We start from the raw sequence: 17,358 nt of genomic DNA on the forward strand, positions 1-17,358 counted from the left end.
AGCCAGCTTTTCCATTTGGGAATGGCACATTTCCATGCCTGGCTGTCCTCATCACCTGAATAAAATAACAGGAAGTCGCTTCAGCTGCTTTGCTGCCACCAGCACTCCATGAGGGTGGTTCAACCTCACCTGTGCTGTTCTGCCCTCTTCTAAAATGCTCATTTTTGGCTTCTGTCCTTCTCCTGCTCTCCAGGTGACTTTTCTCTCTCCTTCTCACTTCCCTCCTTTCTTTCCCTCTCTATAGGCACCGATATTCTTTACATCGGCCCCGTCAAAGGTGAGCTCCACCTCAATAGGACTTTTGCCCTCTGCCTCTGGTCTCTTTGGCTGCACCCTTAGTTTATTTTCCTGCTCCTCTAAAACTTTTGACTTCCAAAAAATCTTTAAGCAACAGGTAAAACCGGTAAGTTGGGGGCCACTCACATCCCAGGTGCCACAAAAACACAAGGGGCAGGAGCTTCCTGGGAGTGGGAGCCCTGAGTCTGGGCTGGAATTTTTTACTCTCGGAGGAGAAGAGAGAAAAAACAGGTTTTCATGGGAGAGAGCGTTGAGGAAAAAAAAACAAAAAGGAGGGAAATTTTTCCATCTGCTGGCTCTTGGAGCAGGCAGCTCAGCTAATTCCAGGCTTTTATTCCCCTCGCTGGTAGGAAATATCTATTCAAGCCCAGGACTGTATAGCAAAACGATGACGCCGACCTACGACGCCCACGACGGCAGCCCCCTGTCCCCCACGTCCGCCTGGTTCGGTGACAGCGCCCTGTCCGAGGGCAACCCGGGCATCCTGGCTGTCAGCCAGCCCCTCACCTCCCCTGAGTCCCTAGCCAAAATGTACAAGCCCCAGACGCTGCTGGATAAGGCCAAAATCAACCAAGGGTGAGTGCAGGAGTTGAGGGTTTGGGGGGGTTTTTGCGCTGGTTTGTTGTCGCAGGGCGCGGAGAGTCGCGTGTGATAAGCGCAGGGATTGCTTGAGTGTGAGAAGCTAAAGAAGCACTCTGTTAAAAAATTGAATCATGTTTATAGAGTGGTTGACAAGTCTCAAACAGGACAGCAGAAAACATCTCCTGTCATGTACAACACAAAACTTGTTTCTCAGTCAACACCAGGTGTTAATCTCTGTTTATTAATTCCTTTCTGTTTAGCAGAAAGTTATCATCCTCAGCCAGAGATGAGAAACTGCCTTAGCCTGGGAAAAAGCTTCCCAACTGAGAAAAAAGAACTCAGAACTTGAAAAAGGCCTGGCAAACTCTGCCTGGGCCTCCAGTTTTGGGCTGCACTGGGGTGTTCTGGGTGTGTTATCCCATGTTGGCAATCCACAGGTGGCTGGACTCGTCCCGATCCCTGATGGAGCAGGAGGTGAAGGAAAATGAAGCTTTGCTACTCCGGTTCAAGTACTACAGCTTTTTTGACCTGAATCCAAAGGTACAGAGCTCCTTGTCCTGCTTGCATTTTGAAATTTCCATCCTTTGCAGCCAAGGATGCCTGGATCTCTAACGTGCTGTTGTGTTGGTAAATCTCCCAAAGAATTTGGATGTTTGAAAATTGGTTGTGAAGGCATCAAACCCAAGATTTGTGCTCCTATATACACCAGGGGTTTTAGGTGTTGCTGGAGGTGCTTAAAGAGTTTTTTAAGCCACTTCTTGTCAATGGTAGAGGATTTTCAGTCTCAGATCAAAGTGTTGCGTTGAGACGAGAGATCACAGAATCCCAGAATAGTTTGGGTTGGAATGGGCATTAATGGCCACCTCATTGCAGCCCCTGCAGTGGGCAGGGGCAGTGGTGGGTGGTGTGTGCTGAGCTGGGCTCCTGGGTGTCCCAGCATCCCACGTTTCTGTGTGCAGTACGACGCCATCAGGATCAACCAGCTCTACGAGCAGTCCAAGTGGGCAATCCTGCTGGAGGAGATCGAGTGCACAGAGGAGGAGATGATGATGTTTGCAGCTCTGCAGGTGAGGAACCAGCCCCAGACACACCTGGGTTGGGTTAGACTTGGTTTTGTTTGCAGACTTTCTCTGCTCGTTAATCTGATGAGTGAAATTATGGAATCCCAGAATGGTTTGGGTTGGAAGAGATCACAACTCCCTTCCACTGTCCCAGGGTGTTCCAGCCTGGTCTTGGACACTTCCAGGGATTCAGGGGCAGCCTGTGCCTCCCCACCTTCACTGCCAAGAATTCCTTCCCAAGATCCCACCTAAACCATCCCTTCTTCAGTTTAAAATTGTTTTTTAAGCCTCACCTTGTCTCTGGTGGGAGCTTGGCTTTCTCATGCTGGTAGAAGTTGGATCATTTCCCATCTCCAGATCCTCACTTGAGTTTATGAGATAATTTAAATATTTGCTACTGACTATCCCTCATGAAAAAGAACTTGACCTGCTTCTACCAAACATGTTTATATCTATCTTAACTTTTAGTTTTGTCCTTCTTAACCCATCCCATACAAACACAAGGTTACTGAACTGTGCCTTTCTGGCTCTCTGCCCCCAAACCAGCTGGGGATAATCTGTGGCTTTTTAAACTATTTATTTATCTGGTTTATGAAATACTCAGTGTGATTTGGCATAAATGCTCCACCTGCTATTGACTTGCATGAGAGGCATGGCAGGCATTTGTTCCATGTGGTCTGGCACACCTTGGAGCTGTAGGATGCAGAAATATCCCCCTCAGGAGCAGGGCTGCCTGCTCCAAGGGCTCCTCCCAGGAAAAAAAGACAGGAAAGTAGAAATATAATGACTCAGTTTACATCCAAGTGCTGCAGAGTGGGTTGGGCACAGTCCTTCCTGTGAGATTTTATGGATGTTTTGGTTTTCTGAGATGAAAACAGATAGAAAGACACAGAATCCTACAATGGTTTGGGTTGGAATGGGCTTTAAAGGTCATCTTGTTCCACCCCCTGCCATGGGCAGGGACAATTCCACTATCCCAAGTTGTTCCAGCCCCATCCAGCCTGGCCTTGGGCACTTCCAGGGATGGGGAATCTTACAAATATCCATAAACACCTGGTGGGAGGCAGGAAAGGGGGTGGACAGTGGCAGGAGCAGAGTTCATGGAACACAGGAGGGTCCCTGTGCACATCAGGAAGCACCTTCATGCCAGGAGGGTGAGTGAGCACTGGCACAGTGTGCCCAGGGAGGCTGGGGAATGTCCATCCCTGGAGTTACTCCTAAGCCAGGTAGGTGGATGTGGTCCTGGACAGTGGGACCAGGTGACCTCCAGAGCTCCCTTCCTGTTGGAATCAGTCACTCACTCACTCTTAAAACCATAAAGATTCCCTGAACAGACTGACTAATCATCTGTCAAATGCATGGAGAAAACAAGGCACCATGATTAGCACCAAAAAACCTTTTCATCCATGATGCTGAATTCTCATTCCCTAAACCATCCAAACTGTACCATTCTGAGACTCATACCACTGACTCCAACAACACCTTCCAACCTCAGCCTGATGGAAAAAGCAGCTTTTTGTCCAGAGATCTGCAGGGATCAATACCTGGACACTGCTTGGACTGGAACCATCCATTCCTAACCCAGCAAACCCTCCCAGTATTTACTGGCTGTCCTAAGAGTGGCTCCTGCTGTCCTAAGAGTGACAGCTTGGGGGATCTTGGTCTCCCAGGTGTGACCCTGGCCTTGCCTTGCAGTACCACATCAACAAGCTGTCCATCATGTCCTCTGAAAACCACCTGAACCACAGTGACAAGGACGTGGACGAGGTGGACGCCGCGCTCTCGGACCTGGAGATCACCTTGGAGGGTGGCAAGACATCAACAATCCTGGTGAGGCCTGCAGGGGAATTTGTTTGTGTTTTTTTTTCCAGGCATCCAACATCATTTATTTCTAATTCTGATGAGAAAGTTGCCCACACCCCAGAAATATTTTGTTTAAAATGCAGGGGGTTTTAGATACCAAGGGGTAGTTGTGGAAAAGGGGGAACCCTGGGCAGCATCTGGAAAAGTCTTGGAGGAGTCAGGATTTTACTGATCCCCCCTGCACCAAGCCACCCTCCTGATGAAATAATGCAAATTAAATGGAAATTAAGTTGGTTTTTTAATCCTCACTACTGACTTGCCCAAATAACTTGAGTTTTCCACATTGAGGTTCCTCTTCCACTGTTTCTAATTCACGTTTTACAGCACCTCAAGCAGCTGCTGGATTTTCAGAACTAATTTAGGCTTATGAAACCCTATTTTTATTAGACTGGATTTTAGCCTAGGTCTGTATTTCAAAGCATTTGGGGTTTTTTTTCTTGATATGCTGTTTTAACACTGGTTTTCCACCTTTAAAAATATAAAGCCTGAAAATTAAAGTGCATTAAAAGGACTCAGTCCTGTCAGCCTTGGCCCAGCACAGCTTTTCCAGGCATTTTGCACGTTTAAACCATCTCTTTCCAACCCTAAAATCTCTGAAATTTTCCACTTTTACACTTCATATAATTTTTTAAGTGTTTATGATGGGTCTTTTTTGTAGCTACATCCATCCTTAGATGCTTTATTGCCATTAACAACAGCAGAGCTTTGCAGTATAAACCAGAAACAACAACAAATTTTTATCACCAGGACATATTTTCTAATTCCTTTTGCAAAACCAGATTTGAAACACATCAGTGAGGAGCAGTCCCTGCCAGACAGGAGTGAAGAGGACAATGATTCATCCAAAAAAAAAAAAAACCCATCTCTTTCCTGGGGCTTTGTAGCAGGAGCCATTTCCAGCTGCATTCGAGTAATTGAATAGGGATAATGGGCAATTACTGGATTGTTTGTTTAGATTCTGCATTTTTTTTCCCTGTGGTATCTGTAAACAGTTTCTCATTGCAGACTGAAAGTAAACTGTCCTGCTACTGGAAGCTCCTGGAGCAATCTTCCCTCAATTTTTTTTTTTTTTTTTTTTTTTACTTCCAGCTTCTGGGAATTGTAAATACCACCCTGGTGCAAAAAAAAAGAGAATTTAAACTCAATGTTTTAAAAATTTTGGTGGGGGGAGGGAATCTTTCTAGGCTTAGAAATCCCTTCCCCAGTCAGTTCTCTCTGAGGTGCCTCTTCCCCTTTTGTTGGGAGCATCAGGAATAAGTGGGACATGAATAAATAAGTGGGACATGAATGAATGGGACAATCTTTGATTTCCAGGGTGACATCACCTCCATCCCCGAGCTGGCTGACTACATTAAAGTCTTCAAGTAAGTGCTGATGGGAAGAGCTGCTTGTGGAACTGGTAATGGCTGTGAATAATTAATGGTCCTGCCTCTTCATTTCTTTTTTTTTTTACCTCTCAGCCTTACAATATTCAAAATATTCAATACTTAACTTGATTGGTTCTTAAATACAAAATTCAAGGTGCATCCCATAGCCAGCAGTGTGTGCTGGGATGTTTCTTTTAACACATTTAATGCCCAGGAGAGAACAAACCATCCTAAAATGAGGAGTGAAAGCTAAAAATCCTCCCTCAAAGTCTTCTCCTGGTCTGCAGGAGGCTGGAGGAATTCTGTCCAGCTGGGATTTTGGTCTCTCCATGCCAAAAGGAGCAGGTTAAGTTGACTCTGCCCCTCTCCCAGCCTGCTCAGGATTTAGGGTGGTTTTTTTTTTTAGCTTGCTTTGACTCAGTTGGTGGTTCATGGAAAGAAGGAATGGCAGCATCTGGACTTGGAGGAACATTTTTGGCAGCCACGACCTTCTTTTGCAATTTATTGCCTGCTGCAGTGAAAGTTCTGGAAGCTGGAAACACTGATGGGATTTCACAGCAGAGCTGTAGGATAGTGGGGAAAAAAAAAAAAAAAAAGCTGCAGACAGTGAAGTAGCTCTGGAACAAGCCTTTATTTTCTGAATTGTTTGGTTCTGGAGGCAGAACCTGGCACTCTCTGCTCTGAAAACTCCTTCTGCCTCTCCAGAGGTGAATTAACAAGATCTCTGCCTCTGTCTGGGCTTGTGGTCTGGCTTAATTGGGGCAAAGTTTCAGTGCTGTGCCCAGCCCCTCAGTGGGTGTTTCTTCCCTGCCTTGAACAAACAAACAAACAAGAAACTTGTTCTTCCCCTTGATCTGCTGATTTGCCAATCAAATTAGGCACCACTCTGGGAGCTAATTGCCTGCAAATTGGAGCAGCCAGAAGCTGCTGGTTCCTCTCTCAGTGCAAGCCCTAAACCCTGAGGTTGGGGTTTGAGGCTGTCAGATTAAATACAGAATTCTGTTTGCTCCTAAAAGTGGGGCTCAGGTGGTATTTTAGTGCCAGAAATGCAGTGGTGCAATGTTTGGAGCTGTCCCAGCTTTGGTTGTGCCTCTTGTCACACTTCAGCTGGGGAGGAGAATTGGGGGAGCAGTGCATGTCCCTTGTATTCCATAAATTTATAAATGTATCTCAGTATGTGCCTGGTGTGGCTGGAGAGATTTGGAATGGTTCTCTCTCCCCTGCCAGCCAGGTTACTGCCCTTGCCAGCTAAAATCATAGAATTCCAGAGTGTTGTGGGTTGAGATTGACTTTAAAGATCATCCTGTTCCACCCCCTGCCATGGGCAGGGACACCTCCCACTGTCCCAGGCTGCTCCCAGCCCTGTCCAGCCTGACCTTGGACACTCCACAGCCTCCTCATCCTCACAGAGAGAATTTCTTTCTAATACCCCATCTGAACAACTCTCAGCAGCTGTTTCTGAGATGAAAATACATGAAATGCATGAGAGGATGCACATCCAGCCTTAGAATATGGTTCAGAAATCAGAGAAGGTTAAAATATTCTGATTCTTGGAGCTCTGTGGAGTCTCTGGGCTTGTGTTGGGATGAGTTCAGGGTGCTGCACTTTGCAGGGCCATCAGTTCTCCTGCAGAATTGAGCAAAATCTGTGCTTTCTGCAGAAAAGAGCAGAACCTTTTGTGCTGTGGAGTGTTTAAAAAGAAAACAAGGAGTGCACTCAGGCATGTGCATGACCTGAAAGTGTTGCTTCCCCTCAGAGCCTGAGCAGAGAGCTTCCAGTTTCATGTGGTGGCAGATTTTGCAGTGGTTCATGGACTCCTCTTTTTGTAGCACAGTCCTCCAGCTCCCCCCCAACCTTGCCCCAAATTATCTCTCTGGGATTGAAGAGTCCAAACTTGGAATTGGAACTCAGCTCTGGCTGAGCCCCAGGGAGGGGTGGGAATAACCTGACAGCAGCTTGGCAGGGCTGAAATTTGGAGGAAATGCTGAGGTTTCCTGGGGAGCAGCTTGTTTTAGGAGCTCAGAGCAAGTGAGGTGTCCCTCCTCATGTCCTGCAGGCCCAAGAAGCTGACACTGAAAGGCTACAAGCCCTACTGGTGCACCTTCAAAGATACCTCCATCTCCTGCTACAAAAGCAAAGAGGAATCCAACGGGACTCCTGCTCACCAGATGAACCTGAGAGGTAAGAGAAGCACAGGGTTGGGATAAAAAAAAAAAGTTGGTTTTTATTCCAGGAATAGGCTGCTCCTGCTGCATCTTGTTTTCCCACTGCTTTATCCAGTCAGAATTCCATCCCAGGGTTGGGTAAAGGTGTGTAAAGGAATGAGGGGCTGGGTTGGATGTGGTGGCACAGGCTTGGATTTCTGAGTGTGATTATGTGTGACCCCATGGGGAAGCACCTCAATAACTTGGGAAGAGAGCTGGAAAAACCACAGAATTGTTTGGGTTGGAGGGAACCTTCCAAACCTTGTTCCAGCCTTCCACCTGCCCTTCTCCTTTTTGTCACTTATCCAAAGGATTGCACTGACTCCCACAGCAAAAACTGGAAAGAACAGAACCATTTTCTTCCTCTGCTTTATTTCTCCTTTATTTCCTTTATTTCTCCTGCTCTCCCTGCTGCTGGTTGGGGCAGCCTCACTCAAGAGCTGAAATTCCTGCAGTGTCCTTATGTCAAGTGAAACATTCCTGCTCCAGCAGCCAGGGAGCTGCAGGGAGCTTGTCTGTTCTCCCCATGGAGGCAGGAGCAGGGGGGGATGCCAGGTGACCTCAGGCTGCTGTAGGAGCAAGGAGTGTCCCCCGGACCTTTCTGGAAGCTTTTGACAAATTTGCTGTGACAGCACTTCCCAGAAATCTGGGAGGCAGCGTTGAGCGGCGCCATGGCTGAGTGGGTTCATCCCCCCCCTGTGTTTGCACAACCACTTGGAATTCTCTCCAGGCACCAGGAGCAGGATCCTCACACCTCACTGCTGGCTGCAGCAGCCACAGCATGGAATCCCTGCATGGTTTGGGTTGGAAGGGGTTTCAAAGCCCATCCAGTCCCACCTCGCTCCCACGGGCAGGGACACCTTCCGTGGTCCAAGCCCCACCCAGCCTGGCCTGAAACACCTCATGGCATCCCATCATTCATAAATAACATAGAGGGGTTTCAGGGTGAGAATCAACACCCATCCAGTCACCTTTTCCAGTCCTTTCATGAAGATTTTGGGGTGTTTGCCAAGCACTGGATCCATTTCTGAATCCAGGAGTTCTGTGGGTGCACGTTCGCTGTGGCTTCATTACTTTCAAATCAGGTCTTGCTTTTCCCCCCTGTTTTCCTGGCACTTGGAAAAAGGGACATCTTACACAGGGTTTTTTCTGTGCTGTGTGGAGTGTTCATCCCATCAAAGGTGTGGGACAAACCTTTGGCAGCTCTGAGGTGCCACCAGACACCCTTGAGTCAGGGAGCTTTGTCTTTCTTTTCCTGTTCTCACTTTCTTTGCCACTTTTTAAACCATAATTCCTCACATCCCTGCTAAACACCATCTCCCTCATTGCAGGATGTGAAGTTACCCCTGATGTGAACATCTCTGGTCAGAAGTTCAACATCAAACTCCTGATTCCTGTGGCAGAGGGGATGAACGAGATTTGGCTGCGCTGCGACAATGTAAGTTCCTCTCTTGGACTGGCCACCTCTTTGCCCTTTGCCCACCATGCTGCTCAGGTGCTGTTCTTAAAAAAAACAAATAGAAAATCCTCTCACCTGTCTCATCTCAGCATTCCAAATGTGCTCCAAGTCACCTGTGAGTTTGGAGCAGAAAATCAGCCTTGGTTTTGTCCTGTGGTTTTTGGCCACACGTTGGTTTCTGCCTTTGTGCATGTTGGAGTCTCCTGAGGCTGGGAGGGGAATGAGGGTTCTGTGGGGTGTTTTTTGAGGGGTCTGCTGGTCCCCCCATGGCTGTGACAGAGCTGTGTCCCTGTTTTGGGGGGCAGGAGACACAGTATGCCAGCTGGATGGCCGCCTGCCGCCTGGCCTCCAAGGGCAAGACCATGGCCGACAGCTCCTACGGCATGGAAGTGCAGAACATCCTGTCCTTCCTGAAAATGCAGCATTTGAACCCAGACCCACAGCTGATCCCAGAGCAGATCAACACTGACATCAACCCCGAGTGCCTGGTCTCCCCTCGCTACCTGAAGAAGTACAAGAACAAGCAGGTGGGTTGGGCTGGTGTTTGACCCAGCCTGGTTTGGATGGTTTGATCTCCTCACTCACTGGGATGCACGTGGGTACTAAAAATGAGGTGGGACTGAAGGGTGTGGTTTGGATCCAGCACCTGGGGATGGCACCCAGCACCGTGCTCTGTGTGAAGTGCATGGACACCTGCAATGGAAAGACATTGAAATTGGTTGGTGTTTTATTTTAAACACATGCTGGGAATGGTTTGGCTCCTGCTGATAATGGTTTGGTCCCAGCTGCCCCATCTCTGCCCGGTGCTGGGGTTAAAACCCCTTCCCCTGCACAGAATCCACAGAGAAACCCCTGGGATCAGCAGAGTTCCAGTTGCTTGCAGTGCTTTATCCACACTTGGCTGTAACATGGTTTGCATATTTCTCTCTCTGCTTTTCCACTGCTTCCAAATGCCAGTCCTTGGAACATTGCTTTGGTTTTGAGTTGCTGTGACTCGTGCTTGAACTCCATCCACGCTCCATCCGATCTCTGCCTGACAGGGCTGAACTTTTCAGCACTGGGAATAAATGCAGTATTCTCTCAAAGAGAATTATATGTCAGAACAGCAGTGAAAATAAGGAAAGCATTGCTCTGTGGCCTTTTGGTGACTTAAATCCTTCAGGCTGCTGGCTGAGGCTGGATATGATTTCTCCAAGCCCAGAAGAAGGCTGCAAGTCAGAGAAGCCGGAAAAATATAACTTTTTATTGGCACAGCACGATGATTTCCTGGCAGTGGAGTTATATTTTATATAGCCCTTATTATTCTCCTGAATAAGCCTTTATATCCACTTGGATGGAGGAGAGGCTGCATAAATATACTATTTTAACCTTCATATATAGATACATATATTTATATATATAAAATACTTTCTAGGTTTCCAGTAAAACAGAGGCACCTGGAAAAATATTAGCTTGGAAAACTTGTTTACTGTGCAGGTATCCTGGTTATAGAAATAAAATCTATGAAAATGGTGGGGATGGGGATGATCCCAGTCAGGACATGGCCATGGTGTGGACACCAGGACCCTCAGAGGCATTAGCTAAGCAGTGGATTTAGGATTTAGGATTTTGCTTGGTGGCCAGAAGCAAAGCTTGGAGCAGCAGAGGATGTTTGTGAGAGGAATGAGGGATGGAGGCTGCAGGAATGTCAGGAATTTGACCACAAGGGTCCTTCCATGGCCCCAGCACAGGGCAGGAGGAGGAGGAGGAGGGGGAGGAGCTGTGCAGCCCACAGGAGCTGCTGGAATGGGAATTGATTTATGGAGCCTCTGGGTCCTCACCAGCCCCAAACCCCCTGGGGTGATTTTTGTCTCCACATGCAGCAGTGTAGGGTTGGCAGGTTGGGATTGGAAGCACCAAATCCTAAATGAAAATAAACAAAGACTGACCCAAAAAAAGGATTTTCAGAGTTCCAAGGTGTCAGAGCCAGAATTTGGTGTGAGAGCCAGAAAGGGCAGACACATCCCTGGGAAGTGCAGCTGATGTTCCCTTCATCTGCTTGTTATCACAAACAGCATCCCAGTCATTTATCCACATATCCCAAACAGAAGGATCTGCTGAGCTCAGAGTGAGCTCATGAGTATTCCCAGCCAGAGTGGCCTTCAGTTTGTGCAGAGACATGGAGAGGAAAGTGAGGACATGAACCCACCTCTGAAGTGGCAGCTTCACCCTCCCCTTCACCCCCAGCAGGACCACAGGATGTCCTGAGTGGGATCCACAGGGATCACAGTCCAGCTCCTGTCCCTGCACAGACACCCCAACAATCCCACCCTGGGCATCCCTGGTGTCCAAACACTCCTGGAGCTCTGACAGCCTCAGGAATGTCACCATTCCCTGGGGAGCCTGGGCAGTGCCAGCACCTCTGGGGAAGGAACCTTTCCCTGAAATCCATCCTAAACCATGTCAGGACCAAAACCATCTCTCCACAAGGCCAGGGCTCAGCTGGGATCACTCCAGTGCTCCAGCAGGGCTGGCATGAGCAGCAAATCTCTGCTGGCTTGTCCCTGCTCACATTCCCTTTGGCTGCTTTTCCACCTAAGGAATTGTGCATGTGGTTTGTTTTGGTTTGTTTTTTTCTTTTTGCTTGGACTTTGGTTTGCAGTTAATTTACACTTTTTCTTTGCTTTATTGCCATATTTCTGATTGCTTTTTTTTCTTTCTGCCTCCTTTTCTTTTGTTTTTTTTTTTCATTTCGCCTTGCCATCTTCAGCCAGGCTATGTAAGAGGACTTGGTAAGTGACAGCAACAATAAAATTAAGATAAATTTAAATAAACTTAATCTAGAACCCCTTGGTTTAGAGAGCAGCAAATGAAAGCACTAACAAAACCTGCACCCTCCCATGACACTTGGGCCCTGGTTGGTTTTTATAACACTCCCCAGTGATTTATGGGGTAAAACTGGAAACCCCACACCAGAAATTTGCCTTGTTGTTCGCTCACATCCTTAAAGTTCCCAAGAGCACGAGTGGCTCTTTGCCTCCAGACTGCTCTGATCTATATTTGCTTTCCTGTATCTGGAGATGGGATTCTCCCTTGGGCTCTGGGCAGTGGGAGCTGAAATGAAGCCTCAGGGGAGGAATTGCTGACCCCGCTGTGTCGCGCCCGCAGATCACGGCGCGAATCCTGGAGGCTCATCAGAACGTGGCCCAGATGAGCCTCATCGAGGCCAAGATGCGCTTTATCCAAGCCTGGCAGTCACTGCCTGAGTTTGGCATCACACACTTCAATGCCAGGTGGGTGGGGCTGGGCTGGGCTGGGGGAGTTTCCTTAATGGATACAGGGAGTGGTTCAATATCCTGGAATCATTGTGGATTGGTTGGGTTGGGTTGGATTCAGTTGGGTTGGGCTGGGTTTGATTGAGTTGGGTTCAGTTGGATTGGTTTAGCTTGGCTTGGATTATTTGGGATGAATTGGGTTGGGATGGGTTGGATTGGATTCAGTTGGGTTGGGCTGGGTTTGATTGAGTTGGGTTCAGTTGGATTTAGTTGGATCAGTTTAGCTTGGTTTGGATTATTTGGGATGAATTGGGTTGGGATGGTTGGATTTGGTTTAGTTGGGTTGGGCTGGGTTTGATTGAGTTGGGTTCAGTTGGATTGGCTTAGTTTGGCTTGGATTATTTGGGATGAATTGGGTTGGGATGGTTGGATTGGGTTTAGTCGTGTTGAATTGGGTTGGGTGAGTTGGGTTGAATTTGGTTTGGTTGCATTGGATTGTGTGGGTTTGGATTATTTGGGTTGGATTGGGTTGGGTTGAGATGGGTTGGATTTGGTTTAGTCCTGTTGAATTGGGTTGGGTGAGTTCGGTTGAATTTGGTTTGGTTGTGTTGGATTGCGTGGGCTTGGATTATTTAGGTTGGATTTAGTTGGGTTGGATTGGGTTGGGATGGGTTAGATTTGTTTTAGTTGTGTTGAATTGGGTTGGGTGAGTTGTGTTGAATTTGGTTTGGTTATGTTGGATTGTGTTGGTTTGGATTATTTGGCTTGGATTTAGTTGGGTTGGGATGGGTTAGATTGGGTTTAGTCTTGTTGAATTGGGTTGGGTGAGTTGGGTTGAATTTGGTTTGGTTGTGTTGGATTGTGTTGGCTTGGATTATTTAGGTTGGATTTAGTTGGGTTGGGATGGGCTAGATTTGTTTTAGTTGTGTTGAATTGGGTTGGGTGAGTTGTGTTGAATTTGGTTTGGTTTTGTTGGATTGTGTTGGTTTGGATTATTTGGCTTGGATTTAGTTGGGTTGGGATGGGTTAGATTGGGTTTAGTCTTGTTGAATTGGGTTGGGTGAGTTGTGTTGAATTTGGTTTCGTTTTGTTGGATTGTGTTGGTTTGGATTATTTGGCTTGGATTTAGTTGGGTTGGATTGGGATGGGTTTAGTTATGTTGGATTGGGTTAGATTAGGTTGGATTGGGTTGAATTTGGTTTGGTTGCATTGGATTGTGTTGGATTATTTCGGTTGGATTTAGTTGGGTTGGGATGGCTAGAGTTGTGTTGGATTGTGTTTGGTTGAGTTGGATTGTGTTGGTTTGGATTATTTGGCTTGGATTTGGTTGGATTGGGTTGGGATAGGTTGAGTTGTGTTGGATTGGGTTGGATTAGGTTAGATTGAGTTTGGTTGAGTTGGATTGGGTTGGGTTTAGTTGGGTTGGATTGGGCCGGGTTGGGTTGAGTTGGATTGTGTTGGGTTGAGTTGGGTTTGATTGGGTTTGGTAGGGTTGGGTTTGATTGGATTTGTTTAGGTTGGGTTGGGTTGGTTTGGATTGAGTTGGAAGATGCTCTCACTCCACCCCCTGCCATGGGGAAGGACATCCCTGTGCACATCCTTGACTGGGGAAGTTGCTCTGCAGCTGAAATTAAAACCACCATCTGCACTGATCTATCAAAATGCCTTCCAGGTGAACTCAGCTGCTGGGTTCACGTGTCACAGGCTGTTTTGTCACTGCCTCTGGCAGGTTCCAGGGTGGGAAGAAGGACGAGCTGATCGGCATCGCCTACAACCGGCTGATCCGCATGGACGCCGGCACGGGCGACGCCGTCAAGACCTGGCGCTTCAGCAACATGAAACAGTGGAACGTCAACTGGGAGATCAAAATGGTGAGATGGTGTCTGACCCCGTCCTGTGCCCCTGCTGCTGTCACTGGGACCTGGAATCCCAAAGGGTTTGGCTTGGTCTTGGTCCAGCCTGCCCTTGGGCACTGCCAGGGATCCAGGGGCAGCCACAGCTGCTCTGGGCACCCTCCCCACCCTCACAGCCAGGAATTCCCAATTCCCAAAACCTCATCCATCCCTGTCCTCTGGCAGTGTCCCATTCCCTGTGTCCTGTCCCTCCATCCCTTGTTCCCAGTCTCTCTCCAGCTCTCCTGGAGCCCCTTTAGGCTCTGGTGGAGTGGTGTATGACCCTTAAGTAAAATCCCTGAATCTTTCTCTCCTGTAGCCAGGAATTATTTTCTCCATTCTCTGAACCCCACACAATTAAATGAAGTGAAACCTCAGCACTGATGCTTGGGCTCCATCCTAACCCATAACACAAATACACAGAACCTTATCCATACTAAAATTCCTTTCATTTGCTGCACAACTCAGACTTTCATGTAAATAGCAAAAAAAAAAAAACAAACCCTGAGTAGTTACCTCCCCAGGCTCTGAGATGGGCTTTTCCCCTGCTGTTACATTTGGATGCACAAATTTTGGGCTCCTTTTTGGCAGAACATACAATTAAAATTGCCAGGGATACATGAGGGCTGTTCTCCTGCAGTTTGCAGCTCATTAAAAGTTGCTGGAAAAATTATTCAGCTTCCCCCTCTGTCTCAGAGTCATTGTTTTGACTCAGTTGCAAGCCCTGATATCCCAATTATCCAGCTTGGGAATCCCCATCCCTCCTGCAGTGCTCTGAGTGATGGGGGGATAAAAAGAGAATAAGCATCAATAAATGAATGATTTGTTCAGCCACTCAAAAATGAGCTCCCCCAGCCCCCATAAAGTATTTCTGTGGCCAAAATTCAACTTAGAAAACCAGGAAAAAGTGGAAAAAATGCCCAGACTTCAACAGGTCTGTGCCCAATCCCCATTTCTCTGGAAAGAGGAAAAGTGTAGCCGTGTGCTCACCATGGAGAGGTGAAAACACACTGGGGGATTGTTTCTGAGTCATGGGGGAATACAAGGGAGAATGGTAATTTAAATAAATAGATAGAAAACAACAAAAAGGCATGAAATGAAAGGTATTTCAGTGTCTAATATTTGAATAAGGATCATAGGATATTTAAAGAGGGAAGGAACTCACAAGACCCTCAAGGCCAGATCACCATTCACAGAATCATGGAATGGTTTGGGTTGGGAAGCACCTTGAAGATCAAGCATGGAGCTTCTTCCCTTAATTCTGCTTTATGAGCTTTCCCTCCTTTCTCTTACCTTGTGGCACAGTTGTAGGGGAGGAGGAGGAGGCAGGAATCCCACAGGGTTGTTTTTGAACTCTGCCTCATCAGCAGCATAGTTTGGATTGACTTGGTCACAGAGGGCTTGGAGGACAATTAGACCCTTGGAGGTTCCAGGTGCTCTCATTTCCAGGCCCTGTGGGTATCTGGGACAATGAGGGTGTGGGAGCAGCTGGGGCCAGGCTCTGCCCTGTGCTCCACACTGTGCCAGGGGCACATCCAGCCTTGCTGGGGCATCACCTTGATATGGCAAGGACACCTCCCAGTGTCCCAGGCTGCTCCAAGCCCTGTCCAACCCATCCTGGGACACTTGCAGGGATCCAGGGGCAGCCACAGCTTCTCCGGGAATTCCGTCCCACTATGGCAGCCATGCTGTGGCAGTGTCCCATTCCCTGTGTGCTGTCCCTCCATCCCTTACCCCAGGGGCTCTCAGCTGTCCTGTGGCTCCTGTGGGCAGGCAGGGCGCAGGGCTGAGCGCTGTGCCCGCAGGTGACGGTGGAGTTTGCGGACGAGCTGCGCGTGTCGTTCGTCTGCACCGAGGTGGATTGCAAGGTGGTGCACGAGTTCATCGGCGGCTACATCTTCCTGTCCACGCGGGCCAAGGACCAGAACGAGAGCCTGGACGAGGAGATGTTCTACAAACTGACCAGTGGCTGGGTGTGAGCCCTGCCAGCCTCAGCCTGCAGGAACCCCCAGGGCCCTTTAACTTTCCAAAGCTGTCCTTTGAGATAATGCTGCTTCATAAAGTAAGCTTGAAATGTATCTTTTTTTTTTTAAATAATAATTGGATTTTTTTTTTTTTTTTTTATTACCAGACCAGTTAATCTGTGTGCACTAACGAGCACTTCTGTTAATTTGCTATAACCAGACTGTGTCTGGGCAGGGTGATGGTGACCCACAGATCCAGGATAAAGTTTTAACTGACTTAAAAAAGCCAATTTTTGAAGAGAACTCTAAGCCATCTTCTTGTAAAGCCATCCAGGGCTAAGCTATATGAAGTCTATTTATCATGTTTAGTGCATGAGTGTTTTATTTCTTTTTTTTTTTTTTTTGTGTTTTTATTCTGTACATTTGACCTGTTTGAAGTCGTCCTGCTCCCAAGCAGAGCTGCCATCTCTCCTCTCACACTACACAGGACTCTGAAGGTGCCTGACATGACTTTGAGGATAATTTTGTGTGGCCTCAAAGATGATCTTCTGTTAGTCTGTTATAGCTTGGTTTTATTTGTTTAACTTGCCTTTTGATAATCATTTATATTGTCTTTTTTTTTTTTTTTAATTTTATTTGTACACCATATTGTATTATGACACTTTTAGTATTCACCAGCATAGTCACTGTTCTGCCTCTGATATGCAAATTTTTTTCATTATGATATGAAGTAAAAGGTTTATGAAGTAAAGGTTTTTGTGTAACTAATGTAAAAAAACACAAATTTTATAAAATTGTACAGTTTTTGTAACTAGTCTCACAAGCCAGCTAGGATATTGCATAGATCAGCAGTAACTGTAGGATGTCTGCAAGGGGTACGGGGACAAACCAAGGAATAAAAAACCCACAAAAATCACAATTTCAGTCAATTTTGATCTAAGTTCAGGGGGATTCCAGAGCTGTGCCACAACACCCCCATAGCTGATCCCTGGGGCCAGCCCTGCCAGGTTCATTAAGCCATTCCCACATTATTGCTAATGAGGAGGGATCCTGTGCCCACCCAATGCCAAGGAATAACCAGTGTTGTGTTCCTGTAGTCCGTGCTATCAAGACTATGTTCAAATACATTTTATTTTAAATAAAAGTCAAATCTTTTATTTAACATTCAGCTGCCACTGCTGGTTTTTGGGGTCTAACTGTGCTGTGGAAAGGCCATAAACAAGTCCTGTAGGATGGAGCCATCCCATGTAAGCCTTGGGCTCCTTATCTCAAGTTCGCTGAAACAATTCCAACAAAAAGTTATAAAATTCTGGGATGGTTTGGGTTGTAAAGGACCTTAAACTCATCTCATTTCACCCCCTGCCATGGGCAGGGACACCTTCCACTCTCCCAGGTTGCTCCAAGCCCTGCCCAGC

General features: G+C 47.2%; 1 protein-coding gene across 3 annotated transcripts in view; it reads left to right on the forward strand.

Annotated features, from left to right (window-relative positions):
* FERMT2 (FERM domain containing kindlin 2) overlaps positions 1-17,111 on the forward strand; it is a 50,596-nt gene extending 33,485 nt beyond the window's left edge. The window contains exons 5-16 of one of the 3 annotated variants that reach the window (XM_079307840.1): positions 245-277; positions 648-873; positions 1,317-1,419; positions 1,839-1,946; positions 3,636-3,770; positions 5,118-5,167; positions 7,227-7,351; positions 8,706-8,812; positions 9,139-9,360; positions 11,981-12,105; positions 13,817-13,958; positions 15,785-17,111. In XM_079307840.1, the coding sequence (XP_079163966.1) occupies positions 245-277; positions 648-873; positions 1,317-1,419; positions 1,839-1,946; positions 3,636-3,770; positions 5,118-5,167; positions 7,227-7,351; positions 8,706-8,812; positions 9,139-9,360; positions 11,981-12,105; positions 13,817-13,958; positions 15,785-15,958 (1,550 nt within the window). In that variant the 3' untranslated portion in view covers positions 15,959-17,111. Of the gene's footprint in view, positions 1-244; positions 278-647; positions 874-1,316; positions 1,420-1,838; positions 1,947-3,635; positions 3,771-5,117; positions 5,168-7,226; positions 7,352-8,705; positions 8,813-9,138; positions 9,361-11,582; positions 11,635-11,980; positions 12,106-13,816; positions 13,959-15,784 lie in introns of those variants that run through there. The other 2 variants (XM_079307841.1, XM_079307842.1) reach the window with 2 other exon arrangements.
* Positions 17,112-17,358: the final 247 nt, after the last annotated feature.

This window comes from Erithacus rubecula, assembly GCF_903797595.1.
Source record: "Erithacus rubecula genome assembly, chromosome: 6".
NCBI lineage: Eukaryota > Metazoa > Chordata > Aves > Passeriformes > Muscicapidae > Erithacus > Erithacus rubecula.